The 23,065-nt window shown below is 32.7% G+C and overlaps 2 protein-coding genes across 2 annotated transcripts; both read left to right on the top strand.

The window, feature by feature from the left end:
- Window positions 1-7,113: 7,113 nt before the first annotated feature.
- On the top strand, window positions 7,114-9,720 carry LOC105632421 (G-type lectin S-receptor-like serine/threonine-protein kinase SD2-5). The gene has a single exon (XM_089720053.1). The coding sequence runs from the start codon at window positions 7,114-7,116 to the stop codon at window positions 9,634-9,636; it is 2,523 nt and encodes an 840-aa protein (XP_089576179.1). The 3' UTR covers window positions 9,637-9,720.
- Window positions 9,721-20,056: 10,336 nt separating this feature from the next.
- On the top strand, window positions 20,057-22,757 carry LOC105632420 (G-type lectin S-receptor-like serine/threonine-protein kinase SD2-5). The gene is made up of 2 exons (XM_089720360.1): window positions 20,057-20,230; window positions 20,384-22,757. The coding sequence occupies exons 1-2, from the start codon at window positions 20,057-20,059 to the stop codon at window positions 22,574-22,576; spliced, it is 2,367 nt and encodes a 788-aa protein (XP_089576486.1). The 3' UTR covers window positions 22,577-22,757.
- Window positions 22,758-23,065: the final 308 nt, after the last annotated feature.

The raw sequence follows: 23,065 nt of genomic DNA on the forward strand, positions 1-23,065 counted from the left end.
AAAAACAAACCATTCCGAGAACTACTACTGCTTTAGACCTGGAGCTCAATATAAGGTTTGTAAGCAATTTGGTCACATTGAGAAAGTTTGTTCTACAAATCAGAATCAACAAACACAAACACATCCTGCACAAGTCACCAAAAATTCCGAAAAGCATGAAGAACAACTATTTGCTGCTACTGAAATGGAATAATGTGGTGGCTTAATTAAAGCTAAAGAAGCATGGCTTGTTGATAGTGGCTGCACTAACCACATGACACCAAACTTGGTAAATTTCGATAGCTTGGATACAAACTATTCTTTAAAAGTCAGACTTGGAGATGGTAGGCTTGTTGATGTCAAAGGCAAAGGAGCTGTGATTGTACAAACTCCTTCAGGTACAAAGCTTGTTTCCGATGTTCTTTATGTACCTGAACTAAATCAAAGCTTATTTTCTGTTGGTTAATTGCTGAATAAGAATTATAGTTTGCTATTTAAAGATAAAACTTGTGAAATTAGTGATCCTTCTGGCACAAAGTTATTTGCTGTCAAAATGAAATGTAGAAGCTTTCCTTTAAATTTAAGAAACTTTGAAGAAGAATCTTACCTGAGTCATAAAGAAGAATCTGATTTGTGGCATAAGAGACTTGGTCACACCAATTTCAATTCATTAAAATTGCTACAATCTAAGAAGTTACTGATTTGCCATCTGTAGTTGAAAATACCACTATATATGAAATCTGTCAGTTAGGCAAACTCAGCCAAACACCATTCCCAACTGATCAAGCATGGAGAGCTTCTATGAAACTTGAATTAATACACACTGATGTCTGTAACCCTATGAGTGTCTCATCTTATAATGACAGCAAGTGTTTTTATTGTTTATTAATGACTACACTAGATTTTGCTAGGTATATTTCCTCCAATTTAAATTTGAAGCTTTCAAAATGTTCTTGAAGTTTAAATCAATGGTAGAGAATCAAGTTGGCTCCTTAATCAAGATTTTAAGGTCTGATAATAGGACTGAATGTACATTCAATGAATTCAAGCAATATTTCCAAGAAGTGGCCATTCATCATCAATTAACAGTAGCTTACACACCTCATCAAAATTGTGTAAGTGAAAGAAAGAATCGATCTATGATGAATATCGCGAGATGTCTCTTGTTTGAGAAAAATTTACCTAAAGTTCTTTGGGTTGAAGCGGAAACACTGCTGTATATCTTCAAAATCGGCTTCTAACCAAAGCTATTGATGGAAAAACTCCTTTGGAAAGCTGGTTTGGAGTTAAACCATCAGTAGGTGATCTCAAAATCTTTGGAAGCATATGTTATTCATTTATTCCAGATGCAAAAGGAGGGAAATTGGATCAACGAGCTGAAAAAAGGAATTTTAGTAGGCTATAATAGTGAATCCAAAGCCTACAGAATTTTGAATCCTATTACTAAACAGGTGTATGTCAGTAGGAGTGTCAAATTCGATGAGAAAGGTGAATGGGATTGGAGTAAAATGGAGCCAGGAAATTCTAAATCAGTTCTTGAACAAGATCATTTTCAGCAAGAGCATGAACTTCTAGTTGACAATGAAGATGAATTAGATGAAGATGATTATGCAATTAGAGGAACCAAATCCCTAGAGGAAATTTACAACAGATGTAATATTGTCTCACTTGAACCAACTCAGGTGGATGAAGCCTTAAAATTGCCTGAGTGGAGAGCTGCCATGGAGGAGGAGTTGAAGATGATTATAAAGAATGAAACATGGATTTTAGTTCCTAGACAATTGAATATTATTGGAACTAAATGGGTATTCAAATTAAAATTAAATTCTGATGGCTCCGTCAATAAGCACAAAACAAGATATGTTATTAAAGGCTACGCTCAACAACAAGGGGTTGATTTTTCAAAAACCTTTGTACCACTTGCAAGATTTGACACTATCACATTAATTTTGGCACTAGCAACAAGTGAAAGCCGGCATGTCTTTCAATTGGATGTGAAATTAGCTTTCTTAAATGGTTCTTTAAAGGAAGAAGTGTGTATTGAACAGCCTGAAGGTTTTAATGATGAAAGCAATATAGTGTGTTTATTGAAGAAAACACTCTATGGTTTAAAACAGGCCCCAAGGGCCTGTTATGCCAAGATTGATCATCACTTGTTGAATTTGGGTTTTAAACACAGGTTGAATGTGGTAACACTTTATGTAACTGAACAAGGAAATGATGTGCTTGTCGTTTCTGTGTATGTTGACAATCTAATTGTCATAGGCAACAATTTACAATCAATTCAAGAATTAAGATTGAAGATGCAGCTGGTTTTTGAGATGAAAGATCTTGGCTTAATGTGTTATTTTCTTGGGATTGAAATTGTTCAAGATGAGCAAGGGATTTTTATTTCAAAAAATGAAATTTGCTTAGGAGTTGCTTAAAAAATTTGAACTTAGCAAATGCAAACCAATGAGTACACCTACAGCCCATAGAATAAAATTGCAAAAGGATGATGGTTCTCACTCTATATATGCTTCAATTTATAGGAGCATGGTTGGTTCTTTGCTTTATTTATCTGTAACAAGACCAGATATCATATTTGCAACAAATTTACTATCGAGATTCATGAATTCACCAACTGCAAACCATCTTACAGCAACCAAATAGGTTCTGAGATATGTGCAAGGGACTACTGGATTTGGTTTGTTTTATAGAAGATTAAATGGTGTGAAGTTGTTGGGGTTCTCAGACAGTGACTGGGCTAGTTCATTGGACGATATGAAGAGCACTATTGGTTTTTATTTTTCACTTAGTTCTACTGTCATTTGCTAGGGAATAAGAAAGCAAGCTTCAGTTGCTCAATTAACTGCAGAGGCTGAGTATGTTGCAGCATCTACTGCTGTAAACCAAGCAATTTGGTTGAGAAAGGTGTTAGCTTATCTGAATTTTCATCAAGAGAATCCAACTAAAATACTTTGCGACAACAAATCAGCTGTTGCTATGGTTAAGAATGCAATCTTCTATGGAAAAACCAAGCATATAAAAATCAAGTATCATGCAATTAATGAAGCTGCAAAGGAAAATGAAATTTAGAATATTCATTGTTATTCTGAAGACCAAACAGCAGATATTTTCACCAAGGCATTGCAAAAGCTAAGATTTGAGTTTCTCAAGAATAGACTTGCTGTTTGTCTCCATTGAAGTAAAATTGATGCAAGTGTTGTTGACAGATTTTGGATGTATATTGCTCATGAAGATAGTGTAGCTGATTGGAGATTATTTTGCTGAAGTCATTTAGATTTCTTGTACTTTGTTATCTTGTAATCTCCATCTCTTGTATTAGTTGAAGTCAAGTAGCAATAGTTGAAAAATCAGTGATGTACCTTGCTTTAAGCTTTGGTATGGAAGACAAACTTCCTTGATTTATGGAGGTTTGGTGAACAAACTTTAAAATAGCTCTTGTATAAATATTTTCACTATGCTATAATGGAGATTAGATCTTTTCTCTCCGTACTTACATAATTCTCTGCAGAATTTTCCTTCTCTTTCTTAATTCTCTATTATTCTAAACCAACAATCGGAATACCAGAATGCCCAAGTATCTCAGCCTCCTGTAACGAGGCCAACTGATAGGAAGAGGTGCATTGGAAAGTTCCTGAGCCTGGGTTGATTGAACTGAATGTTGATGCTTCGTTAAGATCAGGAAGGGTTGAGCATGGGTGTGGTCTGGGAATGGTGGCTCGCAACGATTGTGGAGAAGTGTTGGCTTTTGGTTCTTGTTTTCTGGCTCAAGCTTTGTCACCTGAAGAAGCAGAAACTGCAGCATCCATTTTTGGGCTTCATTTGGTGGTGGACTTGGGTTTAACTCGAGTACTGTTAGAATTGGAGAACAAACTAGTAGCGGACAGTTTGTTAAAGCACTGTATTCCTGCTAATGAATGGGGTAGTAGATTTCTTAATTACAAGGCCATACTGTCTTGTTCCAAAAATTTATTTTTCTATTGTCCATACTCTTAGAGAAGGTAATCAGGTTGCTCTTCATTTGGCTAGTCTTCCTTTTGATTTAGATCATCAAGCACAAGTTTGGATTGGGGAGGTCTTGCTTTTGACGTAGATCATCAAGCCCAAGTTTGGATTGAGGAGGTTCCTCATAGTATTCTGCCTTATGTAATGGCCGATTTGGCCTCTGTTATTCTATAATTTTCCTATTCAAAATTAAGTTTCAAACATTTTTAAAAATAAAAATTAGGTTATTTTATAGTCATATAGAAAGTAATCAAAAGCAAATGAAATTTAATAAAAAATGCGATAAGAGAATAAGAGAATAGTAAAATAATAGAATATTACATAATTAATATTGCTTTACTAAGTTAATGAAAAAAACTAATATAAAAAATCCCGCGCACTTATTAGTTTTTTATTTTTAAACAAAATGAATCATTTCATAGAAATAAGGAACTGAGCTCTATACAAATATGAGCTCTTCAATATTAATTGAAAGAGCCCTTTTTTTTTATAACCGGGAGGTATAATTCCTCTCGGACAGAAGAGCGTAAAGGTTTTAAACCCTCCAGCAAAGTGCGCTTTTCGGATATCGAATTTATGTTCTCACTCTGACAATGATTAAGATCGTTTACCACCTCAACCAACACTTTGTTGATATAAAAAGAGCATCTTGAGCTAGCAATAGCTACTTTTTTTTTTAAGGGTAAACAATAGCTACCTTATGACAACTCTTTATATATGCAATTACTTATCGAGTTTTTATATTGTTGTGAGACGATATAACTAAACATCAGGTGAAAGAAAAAGAAAAGAAATATATTGTTTAGCAAGATATAAAATCAAATAACTACAATTAGGTCTGATTTTTTTTAAAAGGACAATTGAAATTTATAGCCCATCATGTATCAACCAGCTTTATTTATTTGCTCGAATACCATATAAATTGGGGGAAAAACAATTGTTTAGGATGGTTCTCAGAAATTCTAACCTTCAAACTTTTTTTACTGAAAAAATAGTAAAAACTTGAATAAAGTATAAAATAAAATAAAATAAAATAAAAGAGATAGAGAGATTTTTCTTTCGCCATAAGTGAATTTCAAACGAAAAACAATAAAACCAAAAACCTAAACAATACAAAGACAGATAATAACATAGTTTAGAAAAAAAAAATTAAAAGGTCTAACATTTACAATTAGGGATGACAAAGGGTCGAGTACCTGCTTAAAAATGTGTTATTTGAACTTGAATCCGATTATAAATTAGGTATCCGAATCCATTCCAAATCCGTTTAAAAATTTACTTTCTGTATCTCAATCTGTCCCGAATCAAATTATAATTACCCATTTAAATATCCGAACTCGTTTGAAATTAAAAATATATTTTTTTATTTTTCAAAAATCAAAAGTAAGTAAAAATTATAAAATTGTCATTTTGACTTAACAAAAATATAATATAAATGTTAAATATAATTATAGCATTAATTATAATTTAAAAAAAGTGCACATATAACTTAATTTTGAGAAAAAAAATTAGTTTTCATATTTTTAGAATATTAATTAAACGGATAACGGGCAGTAAGTATCCGAATCCTTAAACCTGATCCCGACACGGATAGTAATACTATCTAAATTGATTCCAAATTCACTTATTTACTTTTTAAACCCTTCAAAAATAAATCCAACATCCATCGGTCCTGTAAAATTGTCATCTCCGTTATACAATTGTAAAAACGATGCTAAAGAAAAGAGAGGGGCATGTAATTTTCTCTTGCTAAACAAAGACAGCAGCTTTTTACTTGATCAAAGGGTAGCTTTAAAATAAATAGAAAATAAAAAATAAGGATTGTCTTACTTATGATTTATAATTTATATTAAGTATATTTTTTTAGGGTTGTGCATGGTTCCTGGGATCGAAACCGAACTGTAGAACCGATTCGATCCAAATTGGAATAAAAAAAGAACAATTTTTAAGAATCGAAATCAAAAAAATTTATGTCTCGGTTTTGGATTTGGTTCTTACTAAGAACCTAACTAGAACCGAACTAGAATCGCATTGGACTCAAACCGAATTGAAACCGAACTGAGGAATCAATTAATAAATATATAATTTTAATTTTTGGATATATTATTTAATTTAAAACTTAAGAAAATTTGATCCTATTAATTGCTTATTTATAATATTAATGGGTTTGGAAAATTATATGGAGATTAAGGGTAGTAGGTCATTGGTTTATACTCTTTTCCTCCCTCCCTTTCTTTACTTGATTAATTGCTTATTTGTAATATTAATGGGTTTGAAAAATTATATGGGGATTAAGGGTAGAATGTAAATTATGTCATTGGTTTGTACTCTTTTCCTCCCTTCCTTTCTTTACTTGATTAGCATGTTATGTTCCGATATTGATATGCTTGTTCGTCATGATTTCAAAAAATGCATAAAAAATATTTTACATCTCAATTAAGGTTAATCATATTATTGAGATTATGAATGAATGGACAATAAAAGAGGCTGGTTTCTAACCGAGCGCGGGTGCCTAACACTTTCTTGTGACCCTACCTAATTCTTACATGTTCTCTGGTTATACCGAATTAGTCATTTCCAAAGAAATGGCTAGTTCGTAAATTTTTTCCTAAAGAGTGAAAACTCTGAAAAATAAAGTTCTTACCAAAATAAGAACTAGTTTTAGAAAAATCTCTTTTAAAAAATAAGGTCGTCTATCTGAGAACATTAAAATGCGTCTAAAAAAAAAACCGATTTGAAAAATTAAAATAAACCAAGCCCCACTTTAATTTTTTTTTAGTCATAAAAAACCCATATATTCTCATCTATTAATTCAAAATATTACACCATAATTATCTCTAACACATTGGACTAGAACTAAATCATGTTCGCGGATTTAATTTGGGGCATGTGAAAAATCCCGAACCAGTCAACAATTGCTGCATATAAAATTTTTATCTTTTGCGCAATACCCATCGCAAATTTTGAATTAGTTGGTCAATTGCCAATTTATTTATTTGTTTCAGTTGACCGCTGACTTGAATCTTATTGGTTCTCACTCAACCACCAACGTTATGAGTGTTTTTTTTCCATCTTTTTTACATAGTCTCCTCCTTTCTTCTGCAGCACTTGAAGTTTTATGCGATGAGCATTTTCTGTACTAATTCTTTATTTCTTTATTGCTTTGTTGCTATTGTTTCTCTTGATTTTCTTTGCATATCAAATGCTGAATCTTTTGATTACCCAACAGCAAACTTATCTACTACATGGACAAATAGCCATTCTCTTCTTCATTCAGTAAACTTCACCGATGGATCAATGGTGAGATCCATCCTTCTTAGAGGAACATTTGGTCCAAAGTTCGCTTGCGGTTTCTTTTGCAGTGGAACTTGCAACTCTTACCTCTTTGCCATTTTTATTGTTCAAACCGATAGTGCTTCATATATAACTTCTCCTGCCATCGATTTTCCTCAAGGAGTTTGGTCTGCCAACAGAAACAATCCTGTTAGTATCAATTCGACGCTACAACTCACGTCTGATGGAGATTTGGTCTTAAAAGATGTTGATGGAACTATTGCTTGGTCCACGAATACTCGTGGCAAGTCTGTTGCAGGCTTAAACTTAACTCATACAGGCAATCTTGTGCTTTTTGATAATAATAAGGCAATAGTTTGGCAATCTTTTGATCACCCAACTGATTGTTTGGTTCCAAGCCAAAAATTGGTTTCAGGACAGAAACTTATTCCTAGTGTTTCTACAACTAATTGGACTCAACTAAATTTGCTTTCACTGTCCGTCACTGATGAAGGATTTTTGGCTGCAGTTGAGTCCAATCCGCCTCTGGTCTATGAAGATTTTACAGTTTATGGCAACAAGACGAATAAAGAACCAACTTATGTCACTCTCCGAAATGGAAGCTTTGCTTTGTTTGCCAATTCTTCAGAGCCAAGTGAATCAGACTTCTTTATTCCAATTCCTGAGGCATCATCAGCTCAGTATGTGAGGTTTTGTCCTGATGGGCATTTGAGACTATATGAATGGAGAACAAATGGGTGGACCGAAGTTGCAGACTTGCTTTCAGCTCCAGGTTATGAATGCTTTTACCCTACATTTTGCGGGAACTATGGCATTTGCTCGAATGGGCAATGCAGCTGTCCTTCAACTACCTATTTCAAGCAAATAAATAATAGACAGCCTAATCTTGGTTGTTCTATAATAACTCCTTTGACTTGTGAAGCTTCTCAGAATCAAAGTTTCTTAGAGCTTAAAGATACAACCTATTCTGCATTTCGGAAAGACCTTAAAAATGTTGATTCAGAGAGTTGCAAGATGGCTTGTTCAAAAAATTGCTCCTGCAAAGCTGCTATTTTTCGAGTTTCTTTAAATTCTTTTATTGGAGATTGTTACTTGCCAAATCAGATATTTACATTGATAAATAATGAAATTGAAAAAACCCATTATAACTCTATTGTATACTTAAAAGTGCAAAACCTTCCTCTGAAAGCGCAAAACCCCCCAACTGCAGAAACTATAGCTCCTCATCAACAAAAGAAAAGCCGGGTAGCAACTATATTATGGTCCAGTCTTGGAGCTTTTTTTGTTTTGTTACTAACTATTGGAATTGTAGTGTTTTTAATGTGGAGGAAAAGACATGCTGATGAAGATGAGGAAGAATTTTTGGATCAAGTACCAGGAATGCCTACGCGATTTTCCTACGAAGATTTAAAAGCAATAACAAAAAACTTCTCCAAGCTGCTTGGCGAGGGAGGATTTGGCTCAGTTTTTGAAGGTACTCTAACTGATGGCACGAAAATTGCAGTGAAATCTCTTCATGATTTAGGCCAAATCAAGAAGTCATTCTTGGCCGAGATTGAGTCAATTGGAAGCATCCATCATGTGAATTTGGTAAGACTGCTTGGCTTTTGTGCTGATAAATCTCATAGGCTTCTTGTTTATGAATTTATATCTAATGGGTCTTTAGATAAATGGATTTTACATAAAACCCATGATCTTTTTCTTGATTGGAAGCAGAGAAAAAAGATTATTCTCGATATTGCTAAGGGACTTACCTATCTTCACGATCATTGTGCACAAAAAATAATCCATTTAGACATTAAACCCCAAAACATTCTATTAGACGATAAGATTAATGCGAAAATATCCGATTTTGGATTATCTAAACTGGTCGATAGAGACCAAAGTAAAGTAGTAACTACCATGAGAGGCACTCCTGGGTATCTGGCTCCAGAATGGTTGAGTTCAGTAATAACAGAAAAAGTTGATATATATAGTTTTGGAGTTGTTGTTTTGGAAATATTATGTGGAAGAAGAAATGTTGATCGTTCTCAAACAGAAGAAGAAATGCATTTATTAGGGCTTTTTGAGAAGAAAGCAAAAGACGATAAGCTTTTAGATCTGGTTGATAGTTGCATTAAAGATTTGCAATTACACAAAGCAGAAATATTGAAGATGATGAAAATTGCTGCTTGGTGTTTGCAAAAGGATTATACAATGAGGCCTTCTATGTCAATGGTGGTTAAAGTCTTGGAAGGAGTTGCAGAAGTTGAAAATAATCTAGACTATAATAATTTATCCCAACCACCATTGACAATGGTATCAAAAGAAGCTACTCTAGTGTTGCCCTCTATTCTATCTGGACCAAGATGACTACTATTTGCTGCCTTTTTTTGTAAAGAGATGTATTTCGTAGTTCAATTTCAATGGAATTTTTAAGAGAATATTTAATTTCAATTTCCTGCTATATTTACTGTGGACCTATGATGTATGAAAACTTCTAGCCACGGACATCTCCACTTTTCGAAAACATTTCCGCATCGTTTTTCCAATATAAAATATCATTTTTCCATGTACATTATGTTTTAAATGTGGTTTTTCCATATTATTTCTGCGTTTCTTTGTTTCCATTTTCATGCAGTTCCATATTATGTGGTACAAGTATTTTATATCTTGCTTTTATCATCCTTGTACATTAAGGTAGTTAATTTGGTTTAAATGAATTCAATAAAATTTTATAAAATCTATTTACAGATCCATATTTTTGTATCACATAAATGAAAATTCATTTAGAATTCTACATTGTATCAAAATTTATAGAATTTGCAAATCCATTAAGACTTAATAAGAGCACAAGCTATGAATTAATATAAGCTAATCAATTTTAAATATAAGCTAGTAGAATTATATATCTAATAGAAATTCTATTATTAATCAAAATATGAAATTCAGTTACCAATAAAATTAAATTTCTTAATTCACTAAAAAAGAAAAAATAAAGAAAAGGACCGGTATTTTCATCCATTTTGTGTTGTTTTGCAAATGAAATGAATTACATGTTTATTTATCCAAACATTGTGTAAGTGTTCAGTCAAAAAATTGGATAAAATCATACAAAACTATATATATATATATATATATATATATATATATATATATATATATATATATATATAGAAAATTCATGCCTCCTAGCATAGAAATTATTAAAACATATTGTTGATTATTTCAGAAATTTTCAATTAAAATATTTAAGTTTTAAATGGCTAAATGCTTATATTTATAATTTAATTTTAAGAAGAAAAGTTTTAAACTCCATTGACTTATTTAGGTTCATAAGTTTTTCATGACCAAAGTGGTGTTTGGTTTAGCTTAGCTTGACAAGTTAATTAAATAGGCTTAATTATAAATTTAGTATCCTAACTATCTAATTTTTTCTATTGTAGTGTCTCAACCGAAAACATTTACAATCAAGTGTTTAAACTCCAAAAATATTTTCAATCAAGTGTCTTCATCCTACATGGCAAACTGAAAAAACAAATAGAAGGAGAGGTGTTGCGCCAAACTGAATTTTTTGATGACATGAAAATGAAAGTTGAGTTGCCAATTGGTGATTAATCACTCTCAGTAGACTGAAAAATGGAGATTACTGTACTAACCTTGCAATTAAAAGTGTTCTAATCTTTGTTCAACGATGGAAAATTTAGGGTTCTGGATTGGGGCCAAGTCTAGTCTGCTAAAATATATCCTTCCACTTTCTTTTTTATCTCCTTCTTCTCCCTCTTTTAAGTCCTTCACCTTTTATAATCAAAATGTTTTGCTTTATTATTGTTGAGTCGGTCTAAAAAATAGGTCTAAATTAGAGGTTTGAATTGGCCAAAGATGTAAAAAGTCAAAAAGTGCCAAAAGATCATTTGGGCCTAAAAACCCATAAATTGTAAATATCAGCGTGAATTTAGGACATTTTTTAATTTTTATATATATTTTCTAAAAAGTACATCTTACTTCGAGGGTCCTTTTAGGATCCAGTAAATATGAGAAACAAATGTTCTAATTGAGAAGCAGGTTTATGCAAACAATCTGAGTTATTTAACCCCATTCAAATCACTTTTAACTCTCTCTTTCTTTTCCAACATGCTAATTTCTTATATTTCTTTCGTGTCCCTCTCATCCTTATTTTTTCCCCTCAAACTTTTTTTGTTCTTATTCCTTTCTTTTTGGACTAAATAAGCCCAGTTTGTTTATCCAACTTATCTCTAGGAACTCTTGATAGACACAGTCCCAACGGATCCATAATAATTTTAGACCAAAAAGCCTTTCTAGCAAGCTCGATAAAACCCCTAAGGTTTTGTTAAGATATTTATAGGTTCAGACAATTCCGAGAGCTCGACCGAATGCTTAACCTTTAAAACAAAGAAATCGGCCTACTAGACAATTTGTACTGAGATATTCGGGAGAGCCTTTCGGCCAATTGTGGAAGAAACAAGTGCTATGACAGTCCATTATGCTATGACAGTCCCTATATGATAATATCAACCACTTAGGGACTGTCATAGCATAATGGACGTACTGTGACAACTTGGTCAATATTAACCTAGAAATCACTACCCTGATCATTTTGCAAGCTATCGATCTGAGGATCTGGTCTACACTTGGAGGCATGGTCAATCTCAAGACTAGGAAACGAACCGCCAGATAGAACCGACTAGTTGAAAATATAACGGTCAGAACCTAAGGTTTATGGGACTTGGACCTTGACGATAGTCAACCTTGTGGACAGTTCTTGCTTATCCCAAAGAAAGCATTGTAATGGATCGACCAAAATTAAAACAGATGGTCCCTTAAGCAATCAAAATGGCTTTTAAAAAAAAAAAAAAAAAAAAAATCAATGGCCATGCGGCCGAATAATGACTACAATTCATCTAGACGAGATTAATATCATGGTAAATATATTCTATGTCTAGATGCAAACGGTTAAACAACCTAAATCTTTTGAAAACCCTTTTTGGATCATATGTGGGGCAAACCTTAAGCAAAACTTGAAAATCATAAAGCCTGAATCCTAGACAAAATCTCAGGAAATCTCGATCAATTTTTACTCACATAAGAGTCAGAACGGGGAAATGCCATATTATTCACAGTTCATTCTCTCGATTATCTCAAGGCTTCTATCCACAAACACATATAGAGGTTCTCACAGCATCCAATGATAAAAAAGGAAAGTGCATTTGCATTCAAATTTATGAGCTATAGATAGTGCATGAATACATGACATCATACTTTGTCTCAGAGCTAGCAATGCAGGTAATACGATCAACACTTGCCAAGTGGCTCAGAATTCTCATCAAGCCAAGTCTAGAATCTTCTATGAAAGTCAAGCAAATCAGCATTGAAGATTATATCATGTACAACTTATGTTCTATAGCCTCAGTTTTAAATAATCCACAAGCATAAAAGTGTATATAGTAGGATCCTCTCCAAAAGTAACACTAGGACAAAGTGAGCACGAAAATCAGAATGGCCTCCAAAGAGAGTCAAAGAAACTCAAACTCAAATTGCCTCCATAGAGAGCCCAAAAATCTCACATTGAGCCCAAATTACAAGCAATCCACATTGGGCAAAGAAACTACAAGCATACAGGTAGAGAAAAAAGCTAATAATCAAACAAAGCAAAGATGAAGAGTCAAACCAAATAGGACGAGATGTCAATCAAAAATAGCTCCAAAGGACACTCAAGTCAAAGGTGTTCAGGCAAAATCGAAAAAAAAAATGATACTTTTAGAAATTGACCTAATTCAGGAGGATTGACCTATATTTTAGAAACAGACTCAAAACTCAAAAACAGAAGCTAAGACAAATCATAAATATAAATATATATATATATATATATATATATATATATATATATGTATATATATATGTATAGTTCACTGCTGTCGCTCCTGTTAAATTATTTTTGACAGTCGCAATGGAGACACTGTGAACACGTATTTTTACACCCTTCTTATAATACATGTATAAGTCATGAAAAATCAATCAGGCCAAGAGCATTCAAATTGGATACGAACTAGACATAAAACCATTAAGAGTCAAAGAACTCAAAGATAACCTCTCTCCATTATTTTGATTATAGATGGAATTTTTCAGCAATTCGAGTTGGATTGGAAGCTAAACATCAAAGCTGTCTAACGATATATAGAAATCAAACTTAAAAAACAAGAAAGAACAAACAAAAATTGTGCGAGATAAACTCTAAAATTGAGCTATATAAAAAATGACAGTCCAAGTCTGAGTTTTTCATTTATCCCAAATTGTAAATCCATGAATTTCACCTTCCAACCTTCTCTTATACAAAAGGAAAGCCTAACTTCATCTCAAAACACACTAAGAAAACTTAGGTTGAGTTATCATTAGAGTTTTTTTTTTTTTTTTTTTTTTTTTTTTTCCCTCCCTCTTTTGAAATCTTATTGATTTCTTTCTGCCTGAGTCTAGATCTTTTGCAATTCGGCTAAACTACTTAAACTTTTCTCCTTTTATCTAGAGGTAAGTTGAGTTGTTACTAGTCTTTTTTTTCTCTTTAAATTTGGTTTGATTTGACCCAATAGTCCACTTCTCAAAGCATCCAAGATGGAACTAAGATCTAGCCAAGCTCTTTCTCCTTCAAGATCAAAGAAGGCATAGGCAAAGCGCCATTATCAAATTCATTAAAGCAAAGAACAATCATCAAGTTCATCTAGCTAAAAAACCTTCATCAAGAAAAAGGCAAAGGTAAAATAACTCTAAATTGCATTCTTTTCTTCTCTTTTGAACCACTAGATAAACAGAAATCCAAAACATGATTAAAATCAACCCTCCATGTCACAGTGGATGGTTCTGATTTCCATTCAAAAGCACATGCAGGTATCTTTGGACTTGACTCAAAATTACTATCTCTCTATTATTTTGGGATTTTTATGTAAAATAAATTTTCTTTATTCGCTTTTATTTTATTTGTTTATAATTTATTTATATTTTGATCATTAATTAAAGTATTCTAATGGATCTTATATTATGATTCATAAAATTTATTTTCGTAAGTTATACTTTACACCTAAGCCAAACTCTCTTTTTAGTTGAAACTGAAAATCTGTTCTCCAAATCCACTTTGATTCAAGTTATTAGTGCATTTTCAATCGACAAGTATCTTTTTGGAATCATTTTTAGGGTTCTTGTTAACTTTTCTTTCCACGTAATAATTAAGGCGGCGACTCTTTAACAGAAATAAAAATTTTCACAAATAAAAACGACAGTCGTTTTCATCCGTGAGTTCAAGTCCAAATATTTAGTAGACCAGATGCAGTGCTGAGTGGAATCTCACTGACCGTGTTTGAGTTTTTGAGTAATAGAGTAGCATGATGTTGGCACAAGGCAAGAATCTCCACTCAAATTTGGAAATTTTCTAAAACAAATTAAATATAAATAACAATGTTTTGAAATATTAGCTAAAAACCCCAAGAAAAAACTTTTTCATTTTTAAATGAAAAAATAGATTTTTCTTTTTCCATAAGGAATGGAAAAATCAAATATTAAGAAGACAATATATGATCCTCGATTCAAAATCTATGAAGCAAATAAACAAGAATGGAACTGAATCAATCAAAAGGAAATAAACAAGCATTCCTCCACCAAAGTTCTTTTCCTTTGGGTTCATATTGATCATATCCTCATAAACAAGAATGCAAGAACTATAAGCCTGTAATTCCGATTTATTATAAGAAAAAGGAAAAGGAAAGAAAAGACAACAAAATTCCAATTACAGAAAATGTAGTATAACATTGTGCACAAAACAAATCATTGGATAACCGATAGAACTTGCAGATTCAGAAAAAAAAAATCCAGAAGCTTAAAGTCCAACCCATTGACGTTTTCAATCAAGAAAGAGCAAAAACAGTTCAAACAGAAATATAATCCCTTTCGAAATGTTTTCCCATATCCCAACCGTACATCATCTTTAACGGTTCAAATTTGCACCATCTTGGGTTTCAAAAATAAAACAGAATTTTGAGATTGAAAAGAATTTGAGCTCCAAAGCATACATTTAGCCAAGAAAATTAATTTTGTCCAGAAATCTCAGTTAGCCAAGAAAAGGATGATGGTTCTCACTCTACAGATGCTTCAATTTATAAGAGCATGGTTGGTTCTTTGCTTTATTTATCTATAACAAGACTAGATATCATGTTTGCAACAAATTTGCTGTCGAGATTCATGAATTCACCAATTGAAAACCATCTTACAGCATCCAAACAGGTTCTGAGATATGTGCAAGGGACTACTGGATTTGGTTTGTTTTATAGAAAATTAAATAGTGTGAAGTTGTTGGAGTTCTCAAACAGTGATTGGGCTGGTTCATTGGACGATATGAAGAGCACTACTGGTTTTTGTTTTTCACTTAGTTCTGCTGTCATTTGCTGGGAAACAAGAAAGCAAGCTTCAGTTGCTCAATCAACTAAAGAAGGCAGAGTATGTTGCAGCATCTGCTGCCGTAAACCAAGCAATTTGGTTGAGAAAGGTGTTAGCTGATCTGAATTTTCATCAAGAAAATCCAACTAAAATACTTTGTGACAACAAATCAGCTGTTGCTATAGTTAGGAATCCAATCTTCCATGGAAAAACCAAGCATATAAAAATCAAGTATCGTGCAATTCGTGAAGCTGAAAAGGAAAATGAAATTTAGATTATTCATTGTTGTTATGAAGACCAAACAGCAGATATTTTCACCAAGGCATTGCAAAAGCTAAGATTTGAGTTTTTTAGGAATAGATTTGGTGTTTGTCTCAACTCTTGCATCAAGGAGGAGTGTTAAAGGTTATAGCTATAGCTCCATTGAAGTAAAATTGATGCAAGTATTGTTGATAGATTTTGGATGTATTTTGCTGATAAAGATAGTGTAGCTGATTGGAGATTATTTTGCTGAAGTCATTTAGATTTGTTGTACTTTGTTATCTTGTAATCTTCATCTCTTGTATTAGTTGAAGTCGAGTAGCAGCAGTTGAAAAATCTGTGATGTACCTTGGTTTAAGCTTTAGTTTAGAAGACAAACTTCTTTGATTTATGGAGGTTTGGTCAACAAACTTTAGAATAACTCTTGTATAAATAGTTTCATTATGCTACAATGGAGATTAGATCTTTTCTCTCTATACTTACATAATTCTCTGCCGAAGTTTCCTTCTCTTTCTTAATTCTCTATGCTTCTAAACCAACAGTCGGAATACCAGAATGCCCAAGTATCTCAGCCTCCTGTGACAAGGCCAACCAACAGGAAGAGGTGCGTTGGAAAGTTCCCGAGCCTGGGTTGATTAAAATGAATGTTGATGCTTCATTAAGATCAGGAGGGGTTGAGCATGGGTGTGGTCTGGGAATGGTGGCTCGCAACGATCGTGGAGAAGTGTTGGCTTTTGGTTCTTGTTTTCTGGCTCAAGCTTTGTCACCTGAAGAAGCGGAAAATGCAGCATCCATTTTTGGGCTTCGTTTGGCGGTGGACTCGGGTTTAACACACGTACTGTTAGAATTGGACAACAAACTAGTAGTGGACAATTTGTTAAAGCACTCAATTCCTGCTAATGAATGGGGTAGTAGATTACTTAATTTACAAGGCCGTACTGTCTTGTTCCAAAATTTTTCTATTGTCCATACTCTTAGAGAAGGTAATCAGGTTGCTCATCATTTAGCTAGTCTTGCTTTTGATTTAGATCATCAAGCACAAGTTTGGATTAAGGAGGTTCCTCATAGTATTCTGCCTTATGTAATGGCCGATTTGGCCTCTGTTATTCTATAAATTTTCCTATTTAAAATTAAATTTCAAACATTTTAAAAAACTAAAATTGGGTTATTTTATACATATAGAAAGTAATCAAAAACAAATGAAATTTAATTAAAAAATGCGATAAGAGAATAAGAGAATAATAAAATAATAGAATATTACATAATTAATATTAAGTTAATGAAAAAACTAATATAAAAAATCCCGTGCACTTATTGGTTTTTTCTTTTTAAACAAAATGATTGATTTCATAAAAATAAGGAAATGAGCTCTATACAAATATGAGCTCTTCAATATTAATAGAAAGAGCCTTTTTTTTTTTTTTTTCTTTTTTATAACCGGAAGGTGTAATCCCTCTCGGACTGTAGAACGTAAAGGTTTTGAGCTCTTCGGATATCGAATTTGTGTTCTCACTCTTACAGGGATTGAGGTCGCTTACCACTTCAACCAACACTTTGTTGGTATAGAAAGAGCCTCTTTAGCTAGCAATAGCTACTTTTTTTTTTTTTCTTTTAGGGTAAACAATGGCTACCTTATTACAATCTCTATATATATAAAATTGCCTATCGAGTTTTTATATTGTTGTGAGACGATATAACTAAACATCAGGTGAAAGAAAGAGAAAAGAAAATATATTGTTTAGCAAGATATAAAATCAAATAGCTAAAATTAGGTCTGATTTTTTTGAAAGGACAATTGAAATTTATAGCCTATCATGTATCAACCAGCTTTATTTATTTGCTCGAATACCATATAAATTGGGGGAAAAACAATTGTTTAGGATGGTTCTCATAAATTCTAACCTTCAAACTTTTTTTACTGAAAAAATTACAATAGTAAAAACTTGAATAAAGTAGAAAAAAAAAAAAGAAAAAGAGATAGAGAGATTTTTTTTTTCGCCATAAGTGAATTTCAAACAAAAAATAATAAAACCATAACCCTAAACAATACAAAGACAGATAATAACAAAGTTTAGAAAAAGAAAAATTAAAAGGTCTAACATTTACGACAAGGGATGACAACGGGTCGAGTACCCGCTTAAAATGTATTATTTGAACTTGAATCCGATTATAAATTAGGTATCCGAATCCGTTACAAATCCGTTTAGAAATTTACTTTCTGTATATGAATTTGTCCCGAATCAAATTATAATTACCCGTTTAAATATCCGAACACGTTTGAAATTAAAAATACATATTTTTTTTTCAAAAATCAAAAGTAAGTAAAAATTATAAAATTGTCATTTTGACTTAACAAAAATATAATATAAATATTAAATATAATTATAGCAATAATTATAATTTAAAAAGTGCATATATAACTTTATCTTGAGAAAAAAAAATTATTTTTTCATATTTTTAGAATATTAATTAAACGGATAACGGGCAGTAGATATCCAAAACCTTAAACCTGATCCCGACACGAATAGTAATACTACCTAAATTGATCCCAAATTCATTTATTTACTTTTTAAACCCTTCAAAAACAAATCCAACATACATCGGATCCGGTAAAATTGTCATCCCATTTACAATTATAAAAACGATGCTAAAGACAAGAGAGATGCATGTAATTTTCTCTTGCTAAACAATGACAGCGGCTTTTTTACTTGATCAAAGGGTAGCTTTAAAATAAATAGAAAATAAAAAATAAGGATTGTCTTACTTATGATTTATAATTTATTTTAAGTAGATTTTTTTAGGGTTGTGCATAGTTCCTGGGTCCAAACCGAACTGTAGAACCAATCCGATTCAAATGGGAATAAAAAAAAACCATTTTTAAGAATCAAAATCGGAATCGAGATAAAAAAAATTTATGTCTCGGTTTTGATTCTGGTTCTTACTAAGAACCTAACCGAAACTAAACTGGAATCTTATCGAACTCGAACCGAACTGAAACCGAACTGAGGAACTAATTAATAAATATATAATTTTAATTTTTGGATATATTATTTAATTTAAAACTTTAGAAAATTTGATCCTATTAATTGCTTATTTGTAATATTAATGGGTTTGGAAAATTATATGGGGATAAGGGTAGAATGTAAATTAGGTCATTGGTTTGTACTCTTTTCCTCCCTCCTTTTCTTTACTTGATTAATTGCTTATTTGTAATATTAATGGGTTTAGAAAATTATATGGGATTAAGGGTAGAATGTAAATTAGGTCATTAGTTTGTACTCTTTTCCTCCCTAGCATGTTATGTTTGGATATTAATATGCTTGTTTGTCATGATTTCAAAAAATGCATAAAAACTATTTTACATCTTAATTAAGGTTAATCATATTATTGAGATTATGAATGAATGGACAATGAAAGAGACCGGTTTCTAACCGAGCGGTCCGGGTACCTAACACTTTCCTGTGACCGTACATAACTCTTACCTGGTCTCTGGTTAAAACTGAATTAGTCATTTCCAAATAAATGACTAGTTTGTGAATGTTTTCTTAAAAAGAATGGCAACTCCAAAAAATAAAGTTCTTACCAAAGTAAGAACCATTTTTAGAAAAACTTTTTTTAAAAAATAAGGTTATCTTTCCGAAGACATTAAAATGAGTCTAATAAGAGAAAACTGATTTGAAAAATTAAAATAAACCAAGCCTTAGTTTTTTTTTTGCATAAAACAACCCATATATTCTCATCTATTAATTCAAAATATTACACTACAAGTATCTCTATTAGAACTAAATCATGCTTGCGGATTTAGTTTGGGGGCATGTGATAAACCCGAGCCAGTCAACCAGTCAACAATTGCTGCATATAAAATTTTCATCTTTTAAGCAATAGCCATCGCAAATTTTGAATTAGTTGGGCAATTGCCAATTTATTTATTTGTTTTAGTTGGGCAATTGCCACTTTATTTATTCGTTGGGCAATAGCCATCGCTGACTTGAATCTTATTGGTTCTCACTCAACCACCTACATTATGAGTGTTTATTTGCATCTTTTTGACATTGTCTCCTCCTTTCTTCTGAAGCACTTGAATTTTTATGCGATGAGCATTTTCTGCACTAATTCTTTATTTCTTTATTGCTTAGCTATTGTTTCTCTTGATCTTCTTTACATATCAAAAGCTGAATCTTTTGATTACCCAACAGCAAACTTATCTACTACATGGACAAATAGCCACTCTCTTCCCCATTCAGTAAACTTCACCGATGGATCAATGGTGAGATCCATCCTTCTTAGAGGAACATTTGGTCCAAAGTTCGCTTGCGGTTTCTTTTGCAATGGATCTTGCAACTCTTACCTCTTTGCCATTTTTATTGTTCAAACCAATAGTGTTTCATATATAACTTCTCCTGCCATTGGTTTTCCTCAGGTAGTTTGGTCTGCCAACAGAAACAATCCTGTTAGCATCAATTCGACGCTACAACTCACGTCTGATGGAGATTTGGTCTTAAAAGATGTTGATGGAACTATTGCTTGGTCCACGAATACTCGTGGCAAGTCTGTTGCAGGCTTAAACTTAACTGATACAGGCAATCTTGTGCTTTTTGATAATAATAAGGCAATAGTTTGGCAATCTTTTGGTCACCCAACTGATTGTTTGGTTCCAGGCCAAAAATTGGTTTCAGGACAGAAACTTATTCCTAGCGTTTCTACAACAAATTGGACTCAACTAAATTTGCTTTCACTGTCTGTCACTGATGAAGGATTTTTGGCTGCAGTTGAGTCCAATCCGCCTCAGGTCTATGAAGAGTCTAGGGTTTATGGCAACAAGACGAATAAAGAACCAACTTATGTCACTCTCCGAAATGGAAGCTTTGCTTTGTTTGCCAATTCTTCAGAGCCAAGTGAACCAGACATCTTTATTCCAATTCCTGAGGCATCATCAGCTCAGTATGTGAGGTTTTGTCCTGATGGGCATTTCAGACTATATGAATGGGGAACAAATGGCTGGAAGGAAGTTGCAGACTTGCTTTCAGCTCCAGGTTATGAATGCTTTTACCCTACAGTTTGCGGGAACTATGGCATTTGCTCGAATGGGCAATGCAGTTGTCCTTCAACTACCTATTTCCAGCAAATAAATAATAGACAACCTAATCTTGGTTGTTCTACAATAACTCCTTTGACTTGTGAAGCTTCTCAGAATCAAAGTTTCTTAGAGCTTAAAGATACAACCTATTCTAGCTTTCGGATAGACTTTAAAAATGTTGATTCAGAGAGTTGCAAGATGGCTTGTTCAAAAAATTGCTCCTGCAAAGCTGCTATTTTTCAAGTTTCTTTAAATTCTTCTATTGGAGATTGTTACTTGCCAAATCAGATATTTACATTGATAAATAATGATATTGAAAAAACCCATTATAACTCTATTGTATACTTAAAAGTGCAAAACCTTCCTCTGAAAGCGCAAAACCCCCCAACTGCAGAAACTATAGCTCCTCATCAACAAAAGAAAAGCCGGGTAGCAACTATATTATGGTCCAGTCTTGGAGCTTTTTTTGGTTTGTTACTAACTATTGGAGTTGTAGTGTTTTTAATGTGGAGGAAAAGACATGCTGATGAAGATGAGGAGGATTTTTTGGATCAAGTACCAGGAATGCCTACGCGATTTTCCTACGATGATTTAAAGGCCATAACAAAAAACTTCTCCAAGCTGCTCGGCGAGGGAGGATTTGGCTCAGTTTTTGAAGGTACTCTAACTGATGGCACGAAAATTGCAGTGAAATCTCTTCATGATTTAGGCCAAATCAAGAAGTCATTCTTGGCCGAGATTGAGTCAATTGGAAGCATCCATCATGTGAATTTGGTAAGACTGCTTGGCTTTTGTGCTGATAAATCTCATAGGCTTCTTGTTTATGAATTTATATCTAATGGGTCTTTAGATAAATGGATTTTCCATAAAACCCATGATCTTTTTCTTGATTGGAAGCAGAGAAAAAAGATTATTCTCGATATTGCTAAGGGACTTACCTATCTGCACGATCATTGTGCACAAAAAATAATCCATTTAGACATTAAACCCCAAAACATTCTATTAGACGATAAGATTAATGCGAAAATATCCGATTTTGGATTATCTAAACTGATCGATAGAGACCAAAGTAAAGTAGTAACCACCATGAGAGGCACTCCTGGGTATCTGGCTCCAGAATGGTTGAGTTCAGTAATAACAGAAAAAGTTGATATATATAGCTTTGGAGTTGTTGTTTTGGAAATATTATGTGGAAGAAGAAATGTTGATCATTCTCAAACAGAAGAAGAAATGCATTTATTAGGGCTTTTTGAGAAGAAAGCAACAGAGGATAAGCTTTTAGATCTGGTTGATAATTGTATTAAAGATTTGCAATTACATAAAGCAGAAATATTGAAGATGATGAAAATTGCTGCTTGGTGTTTGCAAAAGGATTATACAATGAGGCCTTCTATGTCAATGGTGGTTAAAGTCTTGGAAGGAGTTGCAGAAGTTGAAAATAATCTAGACTATAATAATTTATCCCAACCACCATTGACAATGGTATCAAAAGAAGCTACTCTAGTGTTGCCCTCTATTCTATCTGGACCAAGATGACTACTATTTGCTGCCTTTTTTTTGTAAAGAGATGTATTTCATAGTTCAATTTCAATCGAATTTTTAATTTCAATTTCCTGCTATGTTTACTGTGGACATATGATGTATGAAAACCTCTATAGTCCGAAAACGTTTCCCGCATTGTTTTTCCAATATAAAATATCATTTTTCATGTGCATTATATTTTAAATGTCGTTTTTTCATATTATTTCTGTGTTTCTTTGTTTCTGTTTTATAGAGGTATTCAATTTCATATTATGTGGTACACGTGTTTTATATCTTGCTTTTATCATCCTTGTACATTAAGGTAGTTAATTTGGTTTAAATGAATTCAATAAAATTTTATAAAATCTATTTACAGATCCATTTTTTTGTATCATATAAATGGAAATTCATTTAGAATTCTACATTTTATCAAAATTTATAGAATTTGCAAATCCATTAAAACTTAAAAAGAGCACAAGCTATGAATTAATATAAGCTAATCAA

This window comes from Jatropha curcas, chromosome 4 (genome assembly GCF_041381405.1).
Source record: "Jatropha curcas cultivar XTBG-Jc1 chromosome 4, XTBG_Jcur_1.0, whole genome shotgun sequence".
Lineage (NCBI taxonomy): Eukaryota > Viridiplantae > Streptophyta > Magnoliopsida > Malpighiales > Euphorbiaceae > Jatropha > Jatropha curcas.

Excerpts from the sequence above, each read along its gene's own strand:
- LOC105632420 (XM_089720360.1), top strand. The coding sequence starts at position 20,057 with ATGAGCATTTTCTGCACTAATTCTTTATTTCTTTATTGCTTAGCTATT. Across the intron at positions 20,231-20,383 it reads ACTTCACCGATGGATCAATG|GTAGTTTGGTCTGCCAACAG; the intron begins GTGAGATCCATC and ends GGTTTTCCTCAG.
- LOC105632421 (XM_089720053.1), top strand. The coding sequence starts at position 7,114 with ATGAGCATTTTCTGTACTAATTCTTTATTTCTTTATTGCTTTGTTGCT.